We start from the raw sequence: 24,657 nt of genomic DNA, 5'->3' as shown, positions 1-24,657 counted from the left end.
TTTCCACTGATATCCACTGGTTTCAGATTATGCCTGTACATAGGTAGTCTTTCTATGCTGACACTCTTTTAAAGGTAAAACAGAGAAGAAGGGGAAAACAAAGGATTTTGTATGGACTGGAAAAAGTAGATGTGAAAATATAGGGCTAGATCATCCCATAAACACTGCAGTATGGCTCAGGGACCAGGCTTGAACCCTCAAGGAGAGTAAATAGCAGAAGCATGCAGGTGTGTAGTTGTTGGTCCCCTTCCTTCCAGTGCCCAGCAGGCAGCAGCCAGGAGAGGGAGATAAGAAAGGATGGCATGTAAATTCTGGGCAGAAATTGTGGGGAAGTATTATTTTCTCATTTTCTGTGACACATCTGTCCTTTGCCAGATACTTAAATATTGAACCTGAGTCTAAAGGCAGTTCCTTTCCTGGGGTCAGTGCAGTCAGGAGCTCATCAGCTGAAGTGCATGATAAACATGACTCGCTGTAGCTGTGGTTGTACTATTACCAACTCCCTAAGCACTGATCAGGTGTTAAACAATGATTGAGCTCACCAAAGAAATGCAGAAATGAGTAATTTTTGTGTCACCACCAGAAGAACAGACCTCTGTAGTGCAGTCTGATGAGCGGTCCAAGAGTGCCTGTGCCCCTGTGCCCTCCTTGGCACCAGCTGCAGGCAGCAGCCAGCCCCCCTCACAGGACTCTCCTCAGCTCTGTCTCTAGTACACTGAACAGTTTCTCTCCCAATCCCAACACATTTTTTCTAACTCTGGTGAGAATTATGAGTGATATAATAAAGAAAAAAAGAAAATCCCAGCAGTGAGTACTGGAAAGAGATAAACTGCGTTGAGGATTTTGACTATGACATTTAAACTCCAATCTGCAATTCATGTCAATCTATTTGGTTATATTCTGTTTATAAACTCGGTGTTGTAAACACAGAATTTTTGGCATGGCCTTTTTCCTAGAATGCAATTGCATTTGGTTGCTTATCTTGTTCGTTAATGTTCAACTTCTATTGATTTCAAAGGTTCATCTTATATAAGGTCTTTGACTGGAGCTGTATATCTTCACAGGTTCAGAAAGAGGTAAATTATTGTTCATAGGGTCTAGAAAAAAAAAAAGGAATAACCAACCAAGAACCTATAAATGGACAATCTACTCCTGAGGCTTTCTCCTTCTACATAGGATTTCACACTGTGACAGAGCGTGTGTGAGAGAGAGAAGAAGAATGGAGAAGTCCAGGAAAACATTTATTGATTTGGTAGACAAGGCATTTGCAGCTGCCAACTCCATGCGTCGTGATGAACTCCTCTTTTCTTACAAGGGAACTCTCTACCCTGCCACTGTTTGCAATCCAGAAACATTCAAAGCCTTGGAGTCCTTTGAAGCCAGAAGTGATGATGTAATTTTGGCAGGATACCCTAAATCCGGTGAATATATTTTAATTTTTTTCATAAACAATGTTCTGTAAGAGCAAGTAACAAGGTTTGTGCTAAATATATGAAATATTTATGATACATAATACAATATTATGCAAAATAATTGTATTGAGAATGTTCACCAAATTTTGAAAAACTGATTTCATTCTCAAAAAGCAGAAGAAATAAATGATGAATTTTTGATATGGGAAATTTTCCAAAAGACTGTGAAAAATATTCTGGTTGTCTTTTCTATAGCATCTAAAGTTTTTTTTATTTTCACTTTTCATATTTATGAAAATAAATTGGAGAGAATAACAAATTGGAGAGAAGCAAAATACAGTTTTTCACACCAGATGTAACTAGAACACTTGATATTCCATGATCTGCTCCCAGGTTAATGTTTGTAAAGAAAAGTGCTTTATGTTTTCACAATGGAGCCTTTGGTTTGTTTAAATAGCATATTCCATATTCTTTAGTTTATTTCCCATGGATGTCAGGAAATAGCTATCAAAAATATTTTTGTACTCCTTGAAGTGATTGCACTGTTCTTTAATTATACTTTAAGGAAAATCAAGAGGACATCCTTGATAGGATTGCAAGTTTACCCTATGTATTTCCTCAATCTGCCTCAAAGCACTGGCCCACATGAAAGCCAAAGGTCTGGATTAGATGTGCCTCATATACACTTTATTGTAGCTGCTTCTCTCTTCCAGCAATTGGTTCACACTGCCTTCCAGTGGTTAGTCAGAGCTGACAGGATTGTGAACTTTATACATTTTATTGTATTTTCTTTTTGAAGAAATGTTATGCACTGGAATGCACTTGTTAAGATTGCAGTGAGAAGGATGTAGGCACCCAGTGTCCAGAAGTCAGGACATGATAAATCAGAGATGGGAGATCTATGCAGTCTCTTTGTTATCTTTTGAAGAAAAAGATAACAAGTGTGTCTAGGAAATGTCACTTCAGAGAGGTTTTTCCTGTTGCTAAAGAAAATGAGTGCGCAATTTTCAGATGTAGTTCTGCTCCTGTCTTGAAGTACTGTGACCCATCGTTCTTCCAAAGATAATCCAGCACACCAGAAAACATTTAATACATTAGGTTTTAAAGTACAGGTTCACCACCCCAATCTGCCTTCTATGTGTCACAGTAAAATTCATTACATTAAGGCAAGTTTTCCTAGTTGAATCTCAGCAGTTCTTCTCCCTGATCAGTTAGTTTACAATATACAAGTTAATTTATGGTGTTCCGAATTGTTCAAGTTGAAGAAATATGTCCTTACGAGGAGCAAAGTTAGGATCCTGGGTGGCTGTTGACCAGATAGTCAGCTGTGATTGTAGGACATGAAAGGAGACCAGGTGAGTTCACCTGGCAGTACTACCACCTCTTGACTTCCCTGGTAAATCCATTTCTGTCCATTCTAAAAGTTTTACAAGCACTTCTGTATTTTTCTTCTTTCAGGCACTAACTGGCTAAGTCAAATCCTAACTGACCTGATAGCCATATCTCAAAAGAAAACACCAGGTATTGAAAGCAGTGGGAATGCTGAAGAACAAGAAGAGTTCCCCTACCTTGAAGTTGGAGATGCCGAAAAATTTGAGGTGGGAACAGAATATGTATGGAAATGATTAACATTACATGCTTCAAATACTGAATATATGAAGTTTGAACTATAAGAACTTTACCAATTCTCTTCATGTGGCATCTGGTCAGGAGTAATCTCATCTGGGCTGTCAAATACTGACCACATACAAATAAATAAAGACTTCATTGGGACTGAGAGAAGGACATACCCATGAGATACATAAGAAGTTCAGAAATTCAAGATAGCATCTTTTGTATTTAAGAAAAACTTCATGAAGTGTCAAATCATGTAAATTAGCATTTGTCTCTTGTACTAGCTCTTCCTCCTCACCCCATTTCTCAGTCCTTGAGATGCCTCAGCATTCACAGAGAACTAATGTGTACCCTACCTCTATATTTGATCTCTTATATAACAGAACTGAAGAGAATTTTCACTGAAGAGAACAATGGATAGTCTTTTTCCAATTGTTCATAGGCTTCTAAAGATTGGACCTACTCAGCCCACTAATATCCCAGGGCAACACCCACCAAAAAAACCCAGTAAACCACTTTAATCAGCCAATAACTGTAGATAAGTTCATCAGGGCACTATTTTAGCATAGATTAATGAAAAGAACACTTGCACTAACTGATCTGTCCACTTTCCTCCTTCCAATTCTTCAAGCGAATGACCAAATTACCTTCTCCAAGATTTATGGTTACTCATCTCCATCCTGAAAATCTTCCCAAATCCATCTTCCAAAACAATGCCAAGGTGAGTGCTGATTTTAATGTATTCAAGAAAACACTCCAACAGATTTTGGTTTTTTTTTGAAGAGCTGATGTAGTACTTTCCTGGCAATTATCAGAATCACTCTTCTACTTAGATGTTTAGCCTGGCCATTTCTACCTGACTGTTTAAGTACTGCCATTCACCTCATTTAGCCACAGTTTTCCCTTATTGGCACCTTTGGGACAGTTTCCATGAAAGAGTGGCAGGGCTTGAACACATCTTCCAGAGACAAAATGGATTTTGATGGGATTTCCTATGGGAGGAATTTTATGGCATTGTTGCAAGGGAGGGCTTCAATGTGTCACATTTCAAGGAGAATTTATATTTTTGCAAATTTTCCCTGCTACTTAAAAGATGAACTATGCTCGTACTGACCAAAACGTACTTAGATTCTGAATTCATAATTTGGCTAATCTGTAAAAGGTAGTAATTCTAGGCAACCATCTTCTCATGGTACCAAAGCAAAATTAAATACTGCATCTTCAGAATTGGGAATGAAATTGCTACTTCTGCAAGGAGCACACAAGGTATTAGAAATCCCCAGCTGCAGTTATAAATTATTTTATTTTTATTTCTTTTGTAATGCTATGATCTGCTATGGCTTTCTCTAGAAATGATAATTCAATTTTTCTCTAGATATTGTTACTGATTCGTAATCCAAAAGATGTTGCTACATCATTCTACCATTTTTGCAATGGCCTGCCCACTCTTCCCTCCTACGAGACCTGGGATGATTTCTTCACAGATTTCATGACAAAGAAAAGTACAGTATATTTTTTTGTCTTTGTCAATTATCCAATGATTTGTCTTTGTCTATAAACCATTGCTCTTTGGCAAATCAGCTTCTCTATGACTTTTTGGTTTAGATTACAAAAGCAGAGACTAAAGACAGAGAATTAGAAATCTGAACTGAATTTTTCCACGCTTGTCTTACTGCTTGAGAATAAATATTTGTCAAACTGCGCTTCCACAGGCTTTTAAAATTTGTAAAAATGGGTATTTTCCTGGAAGAAGCAGTTCTTCTTTATTTCTGTCTTGGGTCCCCTTTACCCCTTACTCTCCTATGTCCATCATCTGGTGTTCATGGAGCTATAAAATCACCTCCATGCCCAATTGGATGGAAGGAATTTTCTGGATTAAGCCTAGTGCATTAAAAGGGGGACTAATTCTAATGCATTAAAAAAGAGAGAAAGTAATAGAACGAGATTAAAGTTATGAATTTTGGGTAGCACATGGTCAGCAGAAGGGGGTTTTCAACAAGGTTTTGGACTGGATTAAGGGAATCTTACAAGGTGGTCGGCAAGGTGATAGCATTTTTGGTGAGCTCAAAACTGTCTTGAAATGCTACCAAGTTTTATTTTTCTGACTTACCAATGGTACCATATGCCTGAGTCTGCAGCAAAACTATAATTCCCACCGAAGGCTGTAAACTCTGCCAGAGACATGATTAATAATGCCCTGAGCAAATCTTGTGTAATCCTAATTTATTCTTCATCTTAGATGCATTTTGTTTTATTTAGTGGCCTGGGGATGCTATTTTGAATACCTTTCTGAATGGAACAAATATGCTGACAAAGAAAATATTCTGACAATAACTTATGAAGAGGTAAAAGAGGTAAGGTTATCAATAGTTACAAATACTTTATACTTCAGAGGACATTTTATTCCTGAATCAATACACCATTATGCACTCAGGGTATCCAAGGTGTGTGAGGCACATTCTTGTTTTAAGAATCTGTTTTAAAGGAAGAGGAGGTGAAATTTGATCTTAATGACCCCCTTAAAATTTTACTTGTGAAAATGATTTCTGGTTTTTATATATCTGCAAGACTGGCTATGGCACTAGATACCATGGTTTAGTTGAGGTGGTAGAGCACGGGGTGGACTTGATCTTGAAGGTATCTTCAAACCCGTCATTCTGCGAATTCTGTAATATAAGGCCAAATAATTGTTAACCAAAATCAACAGTAATCAATCTTTGGGGAAGAGCTTTGGGTTTTTAGCAGTGTGCATTTTATACAACTGTAAATCATATATAATTTTTTGCAATCTACAGGAAGGCAGCTCGTATTTCCTCCAAAATAATTAAGAAGAAAAACACTATTGGCCAACCTAGTCCTAGTGAATTCTATCAATATGCTATGTAGTATGCAGCCAGCAGAGAGATAGAGGGAAGTGTAAGCACCTTGGAAAGCAGAGTCATTTTTTTGAAAGTCATGCCTTATGTTACATTCCTCTTTCCAGAATCCTTCCCAGGGTGTGAAAAACATAGCTACATTCTTTGGAATTCCTCTGACTGAGGAACAGCTCCAGCTGGTGGTAGAGAGGAGCAGCTTCCAGTCTATGAAGAAAAACTCAGACAAGACCCATGGGGCACTTGGGAATATTCTCTTTCGCAAAGGTAAGAAGCTCCAAGGGGCTCAGAGGTAGAAATGTCCCACTCTCTGGAACCTGGGCCATCCTTTGGCTCTTTTCCTACACTCACTTTAGAATTGGAAGTTAGTATCAAGCAGGTGATCACTGCTTTGCTTGAGAAGACTATTCAGGGAGAAGTGGTGAGGAAGATACCCAGCAAGGCTCTCACAGCAGAGCCACTCATGGCAGCTCACAGATGGCTGTCAGGCAGGAAGAACTGTCATGTGTCTGAATTCCTCTCCACCTCTGTGCCTGGATCACCAAGTGCCCAGCTTTTGGAGCTGGCAGCACAGGGCCAAACTCAGCCTGAGTGGTGTGACCACACTCTGGAGGAGAGCATGGGAATCACCTGAGATGGGCACTGCCAAATGCCTGTTCCCTCTTACACATGAGAAGTAAGCCAAGCCAGCAAGAATCCAGGTGGACACAGGAGAGGGAAGAAAAGGGAGTAACCTTTGCAGTGTAGTGTGGGGACATGGACATGAGAAGGGCAACCTGCTTGTCACAATCTATTTCTGCATTTTATATTAAAAAAGTAACTGGATAAAAACTGAAGCTGCCAAAGGAGCAGAAACTCAGCTCTGCCTCCTGGCAGATGATTCCAACTAATTCTTTATGATGTTCCACTTTGTCCATCATAATAGACTAGAGGAGAGAGATGGATGGATGGAAACAGGATTTTAGGCTGCGATTTTGAAGACAGGTATCTAAGGGGGAGTATGTTCTTTTTGCATTATAGCAGAAGATTATTAATACAAATATGTAATTCCATTGATTTCACAAAATTATTTTAGTGTAGAAAAATGTTTCATCTGGAAAATGGACGAACACGATTTAGTGTACAATGCAATAAAAATGAAAACTCTGTAGTATAAAAAATGAAATGTCTTGGTTTTCAAGAGTTTGTTCCTGCTTCTTTGAAGGTGGTGTAAGTGACTGGAAGAATCTCTTCAATGAAGATCAGAATGAGAAAATGGACAAAGCATTTGAAGAACATATAGCAGGAACGAAACTCGGGAAAAAGTTGAAGTATGACTTGTACTGCAAATCCTGAAGAGAAATGAAATGTGGTTAGAACAAGAACTTTGCAAGGCAGACTCAGATCTTTAGAATGCTATACCCTGGAAATCTAGATCAAATGATCCATGCATCTTAGAACTACTGTAAGAGTCATTGCATCAGCCTTTACAGTGACAGTGATGAGCCTTTTGTTTTAGTGTGAGATCCTGGGCTACAATCACTTGCTGAAGAAGGCTTCAACTAATCATATTTACAAAATCTCAACAGCCCTGTTCCACCTGTCACCTGGAAGTTAATGCCTCTTTTCTTTCTAGACAAGTTCATCCTTCCTGACAATTTCTAATTATTTAGTATGCAGATTATTTTTTTCTTCAAAAATGTTCATATCAGGCAACATCTTCACAGAAAGTATCACTAGCAAAAATAGGGATATGACAGAAGCCTAATGTCAAAGGAGATCTTCCATGGATTAAGCACATTCTAAATCAAAGTTAGAGAAAGCAGAGAGAAGGGGAATATGGCTCAGAGTTCTTAGGGCTTTCCATCTCTCTGAATGCAAAATATCGAAATTGATTTCAGAGTATGGGCTGAAGCTAACCGGCAAGATTTACTCACTGGCACTGCTTTGCATGGAATCACAGAGCAGCCCAGGCTGGAAGAGACCATGACCTGTTCTTGTAGTTTTATCCTCTCTTGTGTGATCCCAAGGATTGAGTTCAGTCCCTTTGTGCCCTTTACAATCTCACTCTGAAGGACAGAGCTGTTCAGAGCAGTAACACCTCATGTGTTTTGCTCAACTGGAGATACTCTGTGGGCCCTTGCATTCAGGGTGGTGTAAGGAGGTGGAAGAAGGAAGGATGGATAAGGCAAGCATGCCAAATGAAGTAGGCAAGGAAACTTAATGGATGAGTGACATTTGGAGGGAGTGAAAAGTAAGCAGAGATGAGGCCAGTGAGTTTGAGAACGATCTCAGAAAAACTTGGGAATCTGTTTTGAAGGTAAAACATCACTGACTGACCCAATAACAGTGGCTCACAAAATTTATTACTTTCAGGTTCTTACCAATTGTCAAAAGAAAAAGAAAAAGAAAAAGAAAAGTATCTTTCTTTTTAGTCTAGTCCATTTTGTTGCCTATTGTCCGGGCTTCTGGCTGTTGTTTGTCTCTGCCCAGACAAGGGTGAGATGGGCTCGCTTCCCGGGCTCCAAAAGACAAGACTGGACTCTCAGGTTCGGTCTTCAACGTTGTTTATTATTTCTTATCTAAAAATTTTCTTTCTGCCCAGCCGGGGTCCGACTAGTAAGGCAGCCAAAGGCACTCTGACTGCCCACAGGGCGGTCGCATCTTTTTATAACAAAGTCTACGTAAACTATATTTATCTTTTGTCTCCAATACTTATCATTTTTATTACTAAGTGTACCTTTACTATAAACCTATCAAAAATACCTACGTCACACAGAAAATGGAAGACAAGAAGAAGGAGGAAGAACCATGTGGCAGGCCCCAACTCCCTCCATCTTGTTTTTCCAACCCCCCTGTACCAAAATCTTAAAAACTGTACTTTGACCTATAAATGTTCTATTTCTATATCCTTTACACACCAGTGATTCTTATATCCCCACATATAGGTGGTACATCTCTTGCAGGGTCCAAGTTGAGCCACCAGGTACTTTTAGCAACATCCCAAGGCTCCCGAGCTCCCCAAGGGTTCTCTCGGTAGCTCTGGCCCTCAGGAGACGTGCGAGTTCTCACATCTCCCCCTTCTGTTTGCACAAAAAGCACCTGTTTTGTGACTGAACTTATGATGCGTCGTATACACAAAAGAATACAAGGTGTAACAAACATGAGGACTATAAGAACCACTAAAACCATGAACCCTATTCTCAAAACTTCTCTCCATAAAGGAGAAAGATCGAAAAATCTTGCCATGTCATCAATCCAAGACCCTGTGTCTTCGCCAAGTTTTATAATATTATCTTCTATTCTTTTGATGTTCTCGTGAATAGATTTTGAATGATCAGAGAGATTCATACAGCACATCCCTTCAAATTCTTTGCATCCATGCCCATGAGTGAGCAATAGATAATCAATTGCTGCTCTGTTTTGAAGTGCTGTCTGTCTTACACCGCTCATGTCTTCCAACATGTCTCTCAGTGCAAGAGAGACTGAATGGGCAGGTTTGCTCAACCAACAACCCATGTGGTCCAGTTGAGTCAAGGCCACCCCTGATGCTGTTTGAGGTGAAAAAATTGCTACTGCAATTCTTTTTGCCTTGTCCCAAGTGTACACTTTGTCATCACAATTTGTACCATATTGTTGCAAAGATCTTTTTTCTTTATGTTTTTGTTTTCCCATCAATTTTGAATCTGGTGACAACATTGAAATCTCTCCGATGCTGCATGGACCTCCCTTGGTATTCGCAGGAATACCATACCAAATTCTGTCCCCACAAATCAAGAAAAGTCCCCTTGGCAATTGCACAGGTACTTGGAGTGATCTTTTGTCCATACTTTTCACCTTGAAGTCTTTGGCCTTGCTCCTTGCGATTGTGTCTTCATCGCTGTGTCAACTGAATGTAAAAGATTTTTTGCTGTCTCAACTGCCGTGAACATCCACTCTGGAATTCCTTTTGAAGCTGTGATTTTGATGGTTTCTTCTCCTTGTGATTGTTCTTCCTGCGGTATTCCTTCGATTTCCTGAAGCTCCGATGTTGCCGGGTGACTCATCTGTTGTGTTGTTGTTGTTTTCTTTGATTTAGCTTTCTTTTTATAAGTTGTTGGAAAGTATTGTTGTAATGTTGTGATTTCGCCACGAGACGGCGCTGTGGCTCCGCCGACCAGGTCTGGTACGTCCTGCAGTGTGATCATCCCCCCATAAGGTGGCGCTGTCTTCTGCCTGACTGACTCTGATGAGGTCACAGTCTGCTGTGTCTACTAAGTGTAGTTTCTGTGGCTTTTGGAGTCGAGTTTGAGTGGATTTCTGATATACTAGCGATGGAGTTTGGACATCTAAGCATCTTTTTGAGGTGTGGGTATTTTGAATCATTGGGATAGGGACTGGAGGAGCTGCGCTTGGAGAGGGGGCGAGGTTTTGCCGTGCCGAACCCCGGGCACGGCCCCGCCTCACCCCAGACGTCACTGGAGATCGGGCCCGCCCCCGACCGCGTTTTGACCGTGTTTTCCGGGCATGCGCAGTCCCTGGGAGGTACTCTGTGTCCCCCTGAGCTGACGTCACTCTCTCCCTCCCGCTCCGTCTCAGAAGTCTCTTCCCTAACGTCTGTCCCCCACTCTGCCTCTTCTTCTGATGTTGTGTCTGCCCCTCCTGCCCGCGCGTCCTGTCCCCGTCCCGCCTGCGCCTTCATCCGCTCCCTTATTCGAGCTGAACGCCGCGGCTGTATTTCCGGGTCTGATGTCATTACTCTGCGCCCTCTACGTTTCCTTACCGGGGCTTCAGAGAGGTCCGGGTTGACCCGTCTCTGTTGCCCAGGTCAGAGACGTAGGAACTGACATCGGAACCCTTACCAGAGCTGATTATTTTCGGCGCGGCGGCACCGGAGACCCCTGTTTCGCACGGTAACTCGCTTGCAGAAATCTCCCCAGAACCCGTCTCCCCCATTGTCCCCACGGGCCTTGTAGCCGCCCCTTCAGGCTCCGTCAACCCATGGCTCTCTGGTCCGCTATTTTTTGCGGTCCTGATCTTGCCGCTCACTGCGGCTTCGCTCCTCCCGCCGCTTCCCGCGGGTCCGCTCACCCCCTCGCTGCCGCTTGTATTAGCGGCACTGGTGCGACTGCGACTCCCCCCCCCCCCCGCTTGGTGCTCGCCGCGCGGCCGCGGGAAAGCGAGGCTCCGCCCCCATCCCCTGTGTTTTCGACTCCACTGCCTGAATCAGAGATTGAGCTGAGGTTTAAATCGCTTTCTGATTCTGAGGTTTCAGGGCACTTCGGGAGTCCCTCACACAGCTGGGGTGGTGGGACTGGAGGTTGTATTTCTCCCTGCTTTTCCTCTTCAGGAAGTGTCTCCCCTTGGCCGACAGGGTTTAGAGGCAGCCTCTGTCTCGAGCCTTTGTCCCCTCCCCCGGCCCCTGTGGGTGTATCAGGTGTTTGTTTGGCTACTTTGTTTGACTTAGCCATGACTGCTTCTAGCATAGTACGTGCTGGAGACAGCAATCTAAAGGCTGTCTCATCCTTTTTTATTGCTAATAGATACAGATATCTGTTCACTTCTTGCCAGAACCCCACTTCAAATAACAACCGGGTCTCTGCTGATGGATAATTGCATAAAAGTAGCTGTTTAAGGTCTGGCTTTGATATTCCTAATGTGTATGTATCTGCTACCCTTTTTAAATCTGATAAAATTTGTATTTGGTCCTTTGAATATGAAACTCCCATTTTGTATGTATTTTTAAGAATTCTCTCACCGAAATCGTCATCAGGAAAGCCGGAAATGTCCTGAATGCTGACCCGCAGTTTTCAGGAGATGGAATCAGAGGCGCCTTTCTGGTTCCGTTTCGGGCTGTCTTGATACGAGGTGTTTTCGGCAGAGAGTGGAGTGAGGTGGATTATCAGTGGCTGCTGTTGCTTCAAATTCCTGGCTGGCTCCTGAAGGTATTATCTGTGGTGTCCTTGGCACATGTCCCAGGCCGGGAAATCTCCGCTTCTTTCAGGCTATCAGTTGTGAGCCCCGTCTCAGGAGTCCTGAGCCGTCTTCTGAGAGTCCTCTTCTGAGCCTTCTTCTGAGAGCTCCCGGGCCCTCTTCCAAGAGCCCTAGAGCTCACTGTGAGCCCTGGAGCCCTGGAGCCCACCCAAAGGACAGCCAGTTGTCTGGGCGTCTGGCTGTTATTTGTCTCTGCCCAGACAAGGGTGAGATGGGCTCGCTTCCTGGGCTCCAAAAGACAAGACTGGACTCTCAGGTTCGGTCTTCAACGTTGTTTATTATTTCTTATCTACAAAAATTTTCTTTCTGCCCAGCCGGGGTCTGACTAGCAAGGCAGCCAAAGGCACTCTGACTGCCCACAGGGCGGTCGCATCTTTTTATAACAAAGTCTACATAAACTATATTTATCTTTTGTCTCCAATACTTATCATTTTTATTACTAAGTGTACCTTTACTATAAACCTATCAAAAATACCTACGTCACACAGAAAATGGAAGACAAGAAGAAGGAGGAAGAACCATGTGGCAGGCCCCAACTCCCTCCATCTTGTTTTTCCAACCCCCCTGTACCAAAATCTTAAAAACTGTACTTTGACCTATAAATGTTCTATTTCTATATCCTTTACACACCAGTGATTCTTATATCCCCACATATAGGTGGTACATCTCTTGCAGGGTCCAAGTTGAGCCACCAGGTACTTTTAGCAACATCCCAAGGCTCCCGAGCTCCCCAAGGGTTCTCTCGGTAGCTCTGGCCCTCAGGAGACGTGCGCCGAGTCCCCACAGCCTATGATGCCTAAAAAGAGAAATTTCCACTGAAAATTATGGTTATATTGTATTTGTATTGGTTCCCTTTAAAGAGAATGAATAAACCAGAAAAAATGTATTAACCCACCTTCCACCTGATGTCCTTTGCCCAGTCCATTTCCTAAGCAAAGTTGGGGTGAGTCTTCCATTCAGGTGCATCTCCCCTTTATGGTGCACTGCAGATGCTCCTGATAGCAGCATTTCCATCCAAGGCAAAACTTCCTGTGGCCAACTGAGCAACTGAGAGTTGGCCCAGAGGACCTCAGGGGCTGTCCCAGAGTCATTGAGCGGCACAGCCCAAGACACTTTGGCTGCTGGGCAGACAGTGCTGGGACTGGGACTTGGATTGCTGGCATACTCAGGATCCCTGCTGCCCCGAGCCTCTCCAGAGAGACGGGGCTGCTCTGCCCCCCTTGTGTGCAGCTCCTGAGCAGACAGACAGATGGCTGTGACAGCACTGGAGACCCTGCTCATGAGCAGAGGGCAGAGTCTAAGGGTTGAAGGAGCTGGAGGCACCTGTGTGCCCAGTGTCTCAGGGGACAGGTTGCTACATTTCGTGCTGAGGGATTATAGTGATCTGGCTCCCTCAGGATTCAGGCAGCTGGCTCCAAAGAAAATTTCTAAGGCAGCTGGCCTAAAGGAAAAAAAAAAAAAATTCTTGATGTCTTTACTCTGTAGCACTGGAAATCAGAAAGAAATTTTCCTCTGCAATTCACACTTAACTCATGGACAAAGAGCTGAAAAGAATATCTAAACAAAACTTACAGAAAGCACAATATATAAACTGTGTCTTCAACTTTTAAGTGTAAAACAGCGGCGATAGAGAAAGTATTTCCAATGAAAATGGTCTATTTTGATGGTTCTGCATTTTGGGAGACCAGAAAAATAATGTTAAATTAGTCTTTGTATGTAATTTTTACCAATCTTCCAAGTCTCGTAGGTACAATTCTCATTTGATAATGTTGCATAATTAATTAATCTGTATCTAACATACATTTATAAAGAATGAGACAAGGATGTGATACAAGGGCCTAATATATGGGTAGTGAACAAGATCTCTATTGTATTCAAGGGCAGGAAAGAGAGTGAAAGGCCCCTTCACAAGGCAATTCACCTTCCTATATTGCCTGTCTCCATTGGGATGACCAGTGGAGATAGCCATTTCACAATCTCAGCACTGCTTACCTTTTAAAAGGTGTCACCTAGAATACAAATTACAGCCCCATAAGAAACAATTTCACCCAAAGAGTAAATTATGGACATAAGGAGAGAGCAAAGGAAGTGAAATAGCGCAAGTAGAATTTGATTCCTGCTAATGCACTAAAACTTCACATGCAAGTGACCCTCCTGTCTGATTTAATGACATAAAATTCTCAGATGTGAGTATGTCACCATGAGAAATCTGGTTTAGGTGATACCTGTCCTCAGCTCTGGACATTGCCTTACAGTGACTGGATGCAGGACAGAGCCATTGCCTGTAAGGAACCTTCATCCTGGGATGTACATCCATTTCTGGAGTAGTGTGTGGTAAGGAAAAAGGAGAGAAGTGGGAAGGAGCTGAAAAGAGCAATAGAGGTCTGCTTCTGCCAAGGGATGTGATGTGACCCTGAAGCATGCAGGGCAGCACTTCACAGTGTCTGCTGAACAGCTCTGCCCCTTGGGCTGAACAGTTGACCTTGGGCACACCCTTGTTTATTATTAACCTGGGCTGTGATTTACCCTCAGTGGCAATTCACAGCTCATATCAGTGGCCCCACAGGACTACTCACTCTTTCACCTGCAAGGGGATGGAGGAGGGAAACAGAGTGAGAGCAGTCATGGTGGAAAAAAAGAAAGTTAAATACATAAAGCAAGAGCTATGTGTGCAAGCCAAGCAAAGGAAGGAATTCATTCTATCCTCCCAGCAGTCAAATGTTTTGCTGTGTGCAGGGCTCCATCACCCATGATGGTGACATGGCAAGACAAGTGCCTTAGCTCTCAGCATCTCCTTCCTTCTTCTTCCCTCAGATTTTATTGCTGAGCATGACTCCATATGGAATAGAATAGTCCTTGGATCAGTTGGGGTCAGCTGTCCCATCTGTGTCCCCTCTGAATTTCTTGTGCACCTGCAAGCTCCTCTCTGGCAGCTCAGTGTGAGAATCAGAGGGGGCCCTGACACTGTAATTACTGCTGAGCAATGACTCAAACATGTCTGTGTTACCAACATTGTTTTCAGCACAATTTCAACACATAGCTCCATACCAGCTACTATGGGGAAAATTAGTTGCATTGCAGTGAAAACCAGCACACACACTTTTTGAAAGGTTAAAGTACAACATTGAGCCAAACTGGTTCACTTGAAACCAATTTGACAGGATTTACATCAGCCAGGTTTACATGAAAAAGTGAAGTGGAATAGATGTCCTAGTGGTGTCTTTATCCTTTCCCAGCTTGAAGGTGTTGGCAGATGCCAAATATACAGAAGAGGAAATGAAAGAGAGAATAAATGCTGATGAGAAGCTGGAGACATTTCAGCATCGAGAATTTGGGGATCCTGGGATATATGAGATAAGCAGGGAAATTCTGTGTAGAGGAAAGAGCAAGGTATGCTTCTGTGGATAATCTAGAGTGGAGTAATCTGATCTTGTGACAAGCTTTGATCCAGTCTGGGAAAGTGACCAGCATGAAAAAGAATTGAAAGTGACCAGCATGAAAAATATTCAAGAGGAAAAGAAAAGATGAAGGAGGATCCTAGAAAATTTTACAACACATTAATTCTCTGACCCAAAGAGTCATTTATAGAAGACAAGAAAATCCACCCCGATCTGGTATTGAGGATTAGTTATTTTACATCTCAGTTTCTGTACTTTCTATATTGTAAAGTCAACATTAGTAGTATCATGCAGGCTGGTACATAAATTTTTTGTGGCAGTTACTTCATACCTGTCATGGAACCTTGACATAATAAGTCATGTGCAATCACAAAAGATTGTTCCTCTGTGCTTCTTTCTGTGTCTGGAGCCCAAGACAACAGCTCCTGCCGGTCTTCAAAAGTTCTGCTGCACCAAACATTTTGATGGGTCGTCTTCCCACCAGGACACTGGGTGTGAAGCTGTCCTGGAACAGCCATAGAAGGGTCCTGGACAGGGTCCAGTCCCTTTTTAAGAGTCCTTAACTTGCATTCCAACTCTGCCTAAGCTCCTCTGAGCTTGTGGAGACAGGCCTTGGATGAGCTGATTTCATGGGACTGTCTGGGCAGGGTACTGTTTCCCCCTTAACTGCTCTGCTGTGCTCCTTTGTGGGTGTGCAGACAGCTTTTGCCATGTAACCTAAGCCATCCTACCACCCTGGGCTCTGTGTGAAGGCTTTGGTTCTCCTCTGATCAGATCCACACGAATTTATTCAAAGGGGAATAATGCTACTTATGACATTTCCATTGTAGAGCAAATTCTACTTTAAGCCCAGCTTTTCATGGCTCATTCACAGAAGCCCAGGGCATCTGCATCTCACTACCCTTGCACGCTTTTCCTTCTTGTTGTTGTTACTGTGGTTGCAGATGAATGATCAGGGGAATTTTAAAGTACTTTCTTGAATGGACCAATTTTAATGAACTATCTAAAGACAGAGTGGGTTATTTTAGAGGAGTAATTTATGGAGGCCTTCTCCAGAGTTTACTGAGATAAATACAGATCATAGAAATAAACATAAAAACATACCTCTACCTATTTAGCACTTGGGAGCTCATGTTTTGAAGCTTTCATTCTTGGAAGCTGTTTCATTTAAGAGGCAATGGAGCTGCATGAGCAGAACAGTGCACTATGTAAGGGCCAGCTGGCACTGTCCTGTAGCTATCACAGAAATGTCTCCAGCCTCCTTCTGCAAAACTCCATGACCAGGTCTGGTCCAGCATGGGAAGTCAGAAGCCTTCAGAAGAACTGTAGTGGTTTGAACAACAAATACCATTAATCTGGACAGAATCAAATCCTTTAATTAGTTTTTAATCCCTGTATTTGGAATGCTGCTTCTTAGAAATTTTGAATCAAGTGATGCTTTCTTGTCAGTCTCTGGGTTCACTATTCAGCAGGTTCAGAGGGTCTTGTATCCCATGGGTGGGGCTAGGCACTTCTCCTCCCATCTCTCAGCTCATGTGGCAGGTGGCTGTATCAAAGGCTCACATTGCTAAATCTTCATCCTGCTTCTTTTTTTTGTCAAGGAATAAAACTGCCCTCAAAATGACCACTCATGACTTATGTCTTCTAATCATACTTTTCTCCACAAATACAGGAATTGGCTTTTTGTTTGTAGTTCCTAAGAATAATATATGCTTCCCAGGAATAATTGGTCTGAGTGCCCTTTCTTGCAAAAATACACTGGAAATCCAGTATAATTTTGGAAACCCTACTCCAATGCTATGCTATTGCACGAAATGACACGAATACTTACAGATCATTTTCCATCTTTTGCTACCCTTAGGGAGGATTGCCACAACTGGTTTTTTTGCCAGCAGGTAAAAATACCAAGTAAACACATTTTCTTATCTTCAGTCTCTGACAGTTTAATGCCCAGGGAAGATAAGGAAGATAAATTAAGTAAGCTGCTTTTTGTTTTCATAGGGTGGCTAGTTTGCCATCAAGAATCACCAAAAGTGCTACTTCATAGGAGAGCCTTTTTTAGCTGATGTCAGTGAAATCTTGATGCAGGTGGTGCCAGCTTTGTGCCCTTTGGCACACGTCACTCGTCAGATGGATCAGGCCATGTGATATCCACTGGTTTCCAGTGATATCTGCTGGTTTCAGATTATGCCTGTACATAGGTAGTCTTTCTATACTGACACTCTTTTAAAGGTAAAAGGGAGAAGAAGGGAAAAACAAAGGATTTTGTATGGACTGGAAAAAGTAGATGTGAAAATATAGGGCTAGATCATCCCATAAACACTGCATTATGGCTCAGGGACCAGGCTTGCATCCCTCAAGGAGAGTAAATAGCAGAAGCATGCAGGTGTGTAGTTGCTGGTCCCCTTCCTTCCCGTGCCCAGCAGGCAGCAGTCAGGAGAGGGAGATAAGAAAGGATGGCATGTAAATTCTGGGCAGAAATTGTGGGGAAGTATTATTTTCTCATTTTCTGTGACACATCTGTCCTTTGCCAGATACTTAAATATTGAACCTGAGTCTAAAGGCAGTTCCTTTCCTGGGGTCAGTGCAGTCAGGAGCTCATTATCTGAAGTGCATGATAAACATGACTTGCTGTAGCTGTGGTTGTACTATTACCAACTCCCTAAGCACTGATCAGGTGTTAAACAATGATTGAGCTCACCAAAGAAATGCAGAAATGAGTAATTTTTGTGTCACCACCAGAAGAACAGACCTCTGTAGTGCAGTCTGATGAGCGGTCCAAGAGTGCCTGTGCCCCTGTGCCCTCCTTGGCACCAGCTGCAGGCAGCAACCTGCCCCCCTCACAGGACTCTCCTCAGCTCTGTCTCTAGTACACTGAACAGTTTCTCTCCCAATCCCAACACATTTTCTCTAACTCTGGTGAGAATTATGAGTGATATAAAAAAGAAAAAAATGAAAATCCCAGCAGTGAGTACTGGAAAGAGATGAACTGCCCTTGAGGATTTTGACTGAGGAATTTAATTTCAACCTGCAATTCATGTCAATCTATTTGGTTATATTCTGTTTATAAACTTTGTGTTGTAATCACAGACTTTTTGGCATGACCTTTTTCCTAGAATGCAATTGCATTTGGTACTTATCTGGTTCATTAATGTTCAACTTCTATTGATTTCAATGTTTCATATTACCTAAGGTCTTCGACTGGAGCTGTATATATCCTCACAGGTTCAGAAAGTGGTAAATTATTGTTCATAGAGTCAAGGAAAAAAAATCCCAAATAACCAACCAAGCACCTATTAAAGGACAATCTGTGGGTTTTCTCCTTCTACACAGCTTTTCACACTGTGACAGAGCCTGTGTGTGAGAGAGAGAAGAAGAATGGAGAAGTCCAGGAAAGCATTTATTGGTTTGGTAGATGAGGCATTTGCAGCTGCCAACTCCATGCGTCGTGAAGAACTGCTTTTATCTTACAAGGGAATTCTCTACCCTAGAAGTCTTTACAGCCCTGAAACATTCAAAGCCTTGGAGTCCTTTGAAGCCAGAAGGGATGATGTAATTTTGGCAGGATACCCTAAATCCGGTGAATATATTTTAATTTTTTTCATAAACAATGTTCTGTAATAGCAAGTAGTAAAGTCTGTGCTAATTATATGCAATATATATGATGTGATACATATTATATATTATGCTAAATAATTGTATTTAGAATGTTCACCAAATTTGGTAAAGCTTATTTCATTCTCAAAAAGCACAAGAAATAAATGATGAATACTTGATATGGGAAATTCTCCAAAAGACTGTGAAAAACATTCTGATTTTTTTTTCTGTAGCTTATAAAGGTTCTTGGTATTTTTACTTTTCATATTTATGAAGTTAAATGCAGAAACTGGAGAGACTCAAAATACAGTTTTTTACACCAGAGCTTCCTAGGTCTCCTGACATTATACAATCTGCTCCCACATGTATGTTTATACAATTAGGAGGTTTATGTTTTACAATGGAACCTTTGGTCCCTTCAAATAGTGAAAATTTCTTAGTTTATTTCCCACAGATGTCTGGAAATAGCTATCAAAACTATTTTTGTAGTCCTTGAAGTGATTACACTGTTCTTTAAGTATTGGGAAATACTTAAAGGACATCTTTTCTAGGATTGCAAGTTTACCCTATGTATTTCCTCAATCTGCCTCAAAGCACAGGTCCACATGAAAGCCAAAGGTCTGGATTAGATGTGCCTCATATACACTTTAATCTAGCTGCTTCTCTCTTCCAGCAGTTGGTTCACACTGCCTTCCAGTGGTTAGTCAGAGCTGACAGGATTGTGAACTTTATACATTTTATTGTATTTTCTTTTTGAAGAAATGTTATGCACTGGATTGCACTTGTTAAGATTGCAGTGAGAAAGATGTAGACACCCAGTGTCCAGAAGTCAGGACATGATAAATCAGAGATGGGAGATCTATGCAGTCTCTGTTATCTTTTGAAGAAAAAGATAACAAGTGTGTCTAGGAAATGTCACTTCAGAGAGGTTTTTCCTGTTGTTACAGAAAAGGAATGCACAATTTTCAGATGTAGTTCTGCTCCTGTCTTGAAGTACTGTGACCCATCGTTCTTCCAAAGATAATCCAGCACAACAGAAAACATTTAATTCATTAGGTTTTAAAGTACAGGTTCACCACCCCAATCTCCCTTCTATGTGGCACAGTAAAATTCATTACATTAAGGCAAGTTTTCCTAGTTGAATGTCAGTGGTTCTTCTCCCTGATCATTTAGTCTACAATATACAAGTTAATTTATGGTGTTCTGAACTGTTCAAGTTGGAGAAATGTGTCCTTATGAGGAGCAAAGTTAGGGTCCTGGGTGGTGATTGACCAGATAGTCAGCTGTGATTGTAGGACATGAAAGGAGACCAGGTGAGTTCACCTGGCAGTACTACCACCTCTTGACTTCCCTGGTAAATCCATTTCTGTCCATTCTAAAAGTTTTACAAGCACTTCTGTATTTTTCTTCTTTCAGGCACTAACTGGCTGAGTCAAATCCTAACTGATCTGATAGCCATATCTCAAAAGAAAACACCAGGTAGCGAAAGCAGTGGGAATGCTGCAGAACAAGAAGAGTTCCCCTACCTTGAAATTGGAGATGTGGAAAAATATGAGGTGGGAACAGAATATGTATGGAAATGATCAACATTATGTGCTTCAAGTACTGAATATATGAAGTATGATCTATTCCATTGTTTGATGCTTCCACAGATAGCTCATCTTTACCTTCCTGCTGCCCTGCTCCGCTGCCACCCAGACCAGCCAGAGGGGCGGATGGGGGCAGCCACCCTTGGCACGGGCCAGGAGGTGGGGGCTAGCTATAGGATCACCAAGTGACTGCAAATGTCAATGGATAGTCTTTTTTCCAATTGCTCATGGACTTCTGAAGATTAGATCTATTAGAACAGCCCACTAATATCCCAGGGCACCACTCACAAAAACCTAAACCACTTGTTATATAACTGTTGATAAGTTCATCAGGGCACTATTTTAGCATAGGTTAATGAAAAGAACACTTGCACTAACTGATCTGTCCACTTTCCTCCTTCCAAATCAAGCGAATGAGCAAATTACCTTCTCCAAGATTTATGGTTACTAATCTCCGTCCGGAAAATCTTCCCAAATCTATCTTCCAAAACAATGCTAAGGTAAGTGCTGATTTTAATGTATTAAAGCAAACATTCCAACAGATTTTTTTTCCTTTTAAAGGGCCAATGTAGAAGTATTCTGGCGCTTCTCAGAATCACTCATACTAAAGTGTTTAGCCTGGCCATTTCTTCATGACTGTTTAAGTACTGCCATTCACACTGACCCGCAGTTTGTCCTTATTGGCCCCTTTGGGACAGTTTCCACATGAGCTTTGCTGGGCTTGAACAAATCTTCCAGAGGCAAAATGGATTTTGACGATATTTCCTATGGGAGGAATTTTATGGCATTGTTGCAAGTGAGGGCTTCAATGTGTCAAATTTCAAGGAGCATTTATACTTTTGTGAATTTTCCCTGCCACTTAAAAGATGAACTATGCCTGTATTGATCAAAACATACTTAGATTCTGCATTAATACTTTGGTTAATATGTAAAAGATAATAATTACAGGCAACCAACTTCTTATGGTAACAAAGCAAATTAAAATACGGCTCCTTCTGAACTGGGAGTGAAATAGTAACTTCTGCAAAGAGAACACAAGGTATTAGAAATCCTCAACCACAGTTTTAAAGTATATGTATTTTTTTTTTAATGCTGTAGTCAGCTATGCTTTTTTCTATAAATAATTAATTTAATTTTTCTCCAGATATTGTTACTGATTCGTAATCCAAAGGATGTTGCTACATCTTATTACCATTTTTCCAATGGCGTGGCTACTGTTCCCTCCTATGAGTCTTGGGATGATTTCTTCACAGATTTCATGACAAAGAAAAGTACAGTATATGTTTTCTGTCTGTTTCAATTATCCAATGATTTGTCTTTGTCTATAAACCATTGCTCTTTGGTAAATCAGCTTCACCAGGACTTTTTGGTTTAGAGTACAAAAGCAGAGACTAAAGACAGAGAATTAGAAATATGAACTGAATCTACCATGCTTGTCTTACTGCTTGAGGATAAATACTTGTCAAAACTGCACTTCACAGACTTCCCTCATTTGTACAAACTTGTATTTTTCCTGAAAGAAGCAGTTCTTCTTTATCTCTGTGCTGGGTCCCCTTTACCCCTGCTGTCCTGTGTCCAACATCATGTGTCCACGGTGATATATAATCACCTCCATGCCAGATTGGATGAAAGGAATTATCTGGACTAAGCCTAGTGCATTAAAAGGGGGACTAATTCTAATGCATTAAAAAAGAAAGTAATAGCACTAGTTTAAAGTTATGAGTTTGATGTAGCACATGGTCAGCAGAAGGGGGGTTTGAACAAGGTTTTAGACTGGATTAAGGGAGTCTTACAAGGTGGTCTCCAGGTTGATAGCATTTTTGGTGAAATCAGAGCTGTCTTGAAATGCTACCAAGTTTTATTTTTCTTACTTACAAAAGGTATCATATGCCTGAGTCTGGAGCAAAACAATAATTACCACCGAAGCCTGTAAACTCTGCCATAGACATGATTAATAACGCCCTTGTCTGACACAACTTCAAGAGTAAAACTTGTATAATCTTAATTTTTGCTTCATCTTAGTATTGTTTTGTTTTTTAGCGGCCTGGGGATGCTATTTTGAATACCTTTCTGAATGGAACAAATATGCTGACAAAGAAAATATTATGACAATAACTTATGAAGAGGTAAAAGAGGTAAGGTTATCAATAATTACAAATACTTTCTACAGAAAGGGAAATGTTTTTCCTGAACCAGTTCATCCTTATATATATGCAGGGTATCCAAGGTGGGTGAGGCAGATTTTAGTTTTAAGGGAAGAAAAGGTGAAATTCAAACTTTAAAATCTTTGTACAATTTTGCTTGTTAAAATGATTCTTGTATTTAATTTATCTGTGATATAAGCCCAAATAACTATAAATCCAAGTCTCCAGTATAATATTTTGGGAAGGAATTTTTCTGTTATCAGTAGTGTGGATTTTTCTACCTGTAAATCATATATAATATTTTGTAGTCTACAGGAAGGCAGCTTGTATCTACTCCAAAGTAATTATGGAGATGAGAAACATTATGGCCCACCCTAGTCCTGGTGAATTCTATGAATACGCAGTGTATGCAGCCAGCAGAGGGATATAGGGAAGTGTAAACGCTTTGGAAAGCAGAGTCATTTGTTTGAAAGTCATGCCTTATGTTACCTTCCTCTTTCCAGAATCCTGCTCTGAGTGTGAAAAACATAGCTACATTCTTTGGAATTCCCCTGACTGAGGAACAGCTCCAGCTGGTGGTAGAGAGAAGCAGCTTCCAGTCTATGAAGAAAAACTCAGACAAGACCCATGGGTCATTTGGCAATGTTCTCTTTCGCAAAGGTAAGAAGCTCCAAGGGGCTCAGAGGTAGAAATTTGCTGCTCTCTGGAACTTGGGCCATCCTTTGGCTCTTTTCCTACACTCACATTAGAATTGGAAGTTAGTATCAAGCAGGTGATCACTGCTTTGCTTGAGAAGACTATTCAGGGAGAAGTGGTGAGGGAGATACCCAGCAAGGCTCTCACAGCAGAGCCACTCATGGCAGCTCACAGATGGCTGTCATGAAGGAGGAATTGTCATGTGTCTGAATTCCTCTCCACCTCTGTGCCTGGATCACCAAGTGCCCAGCTTTTGGAGCTGGCAGCACAGGGCCAAACTCAGCCTGAGTGGTGTGACCACACTCTGGAGGAGAGCATGGGAATCACCTGAGATGGCCACTGCCAAATGCCTGTTCCCTCTTACACATGAGAAGTAAGCCAAGCCAGCAAGAATCCAGGTGGACACAGGAGAGGGAAGAGAAGGGAGTAACCTTTGCAGTGTAGTGTGGGGACATGGACATGAGAAGGGCAACCTGCTTGTCACAATCTATTTCTGCATTTTATTTTAAAAAAGGAACTGGATAAAAACTGTAGCTGCCAAAGGAGCAGAAAGCTAGCTCTGCCTCTTGGCAGATGATTCTTAATCAATTCTTCATGATGTTCCACTGTGCCCATCATAACAGACTAGAGGAGAGAGATGGAGGGAAACAGGATTTTAGGCTGCATTTTTGAACACAGTCACCTAAAGTACAGTGTGTTCTTTTTCTTTTGGCATTATAGCAGAAGATTATTGACATATATATGTAACTCCACTGATTTCACAAAATTATATTAGTGTAGAAAAATGTTTCATCTGGAAAATGGATGAACACTACTTAGTGTATTAATGTAAAAAAATGACAGCTCTATAGAATAAAAAAAGATATGTCTTAGTTTTCAAGAGTTTGTTCCTGCTTTTTTGAAGGTGGTATAAGTGACTGGAAGAATCTTTTCAGTGAAGAGCAGAGCAAGAAAATGGACAAAGCATTTGAAGAACATATAGCAGGAACGAAACTTGGAAAAAAGTTGAAGTATGACTTGTACTGCAAAGCCTGAAGAGAAATGAAATGTGGTTAGAACAAGAACTTTGCAAGAAAGACTCAATCATCTGAATCCTAGATCCTGGAAATCTAGATGAAATGATCCATGCATCTTAGAATTAATGTAGGAGTCATTGCAGCAGCCTTTTCAGTGACAGTGATGAGCCTTTTGTTTTATGGTGAGGCCTCGGGCTACACTAATTTGCTGAAGAAGATGCCAACTAATCATATTTACAGAAAGTCAACAGCCCTGTTCCAGCTGTCACCTGGAAGTTAATGCCCCTTTTCTTTTTAGACAAATTCCATCCTTCTAGACAATTTCTAATTATTTAGTATGCAGATTAATTTTTTCTTCAAAAATGT

General features: G+C 41.4%; 1 protein-coding gene across 1 annotated transcript; it reads left to right on the top strand.

Annotated features, from left to right (window-relative positions):
- Nucleotides 1-1,219: 1,219 nt before the first annotated feature.
- LOC311151931 (uncharacterized protein) lies at nt 1,220-24,317 on the top strand (the record flags this gene model as incomplete). The annotated part of the gene is made up of 19 exons (XM_084202643.1): nt 1,220-1,421; nt 2,871-3,010; nt 3,658-3,747; nt 4,402-4,528; nt 5,286-5,380; nt 6,010-6,166; nt 7,104-7,223; nt 8,484-8,497; nt 10,252-10,684; nt 10,786-10,979; nt 11,605-11,802; nt 15,095-15,241; nt 18,601-18,829; nt 20,263-20,402; nt 20,846-20,935; nt 21,580-21,706; nt 22,476-22,570; nt 23,083-23,239; nt 24,180-24,317. 19 exons carry the CDS (start codon nt 1,220-1,222, stop codon nt 24,308-24,310), a joined length of 2,886 nt encoding a protein of 961 aa, XP_084058769.1. The 3' UTR covers nt 24,311-24,317.
- Between the last annotated feature and the right edge of the window lie 340 nt (nt 24,318-24,657).

The sequence above is a fragment of the Fringilla coelebs genome (genome assembly GCF_963513975.1).
Source record: "Fringilla coelebs genome assembly, chromosome: 3".
NCBI classification, from domain to species: Eukaryota; Metazoa; Chordata; class Aves; order Passeriformes; family Fringillidae; genus Fringilla; species Fringilla coelebs.
This window is presented reverse-complemented; position numbering and strand designations above follow the sequence as displayed.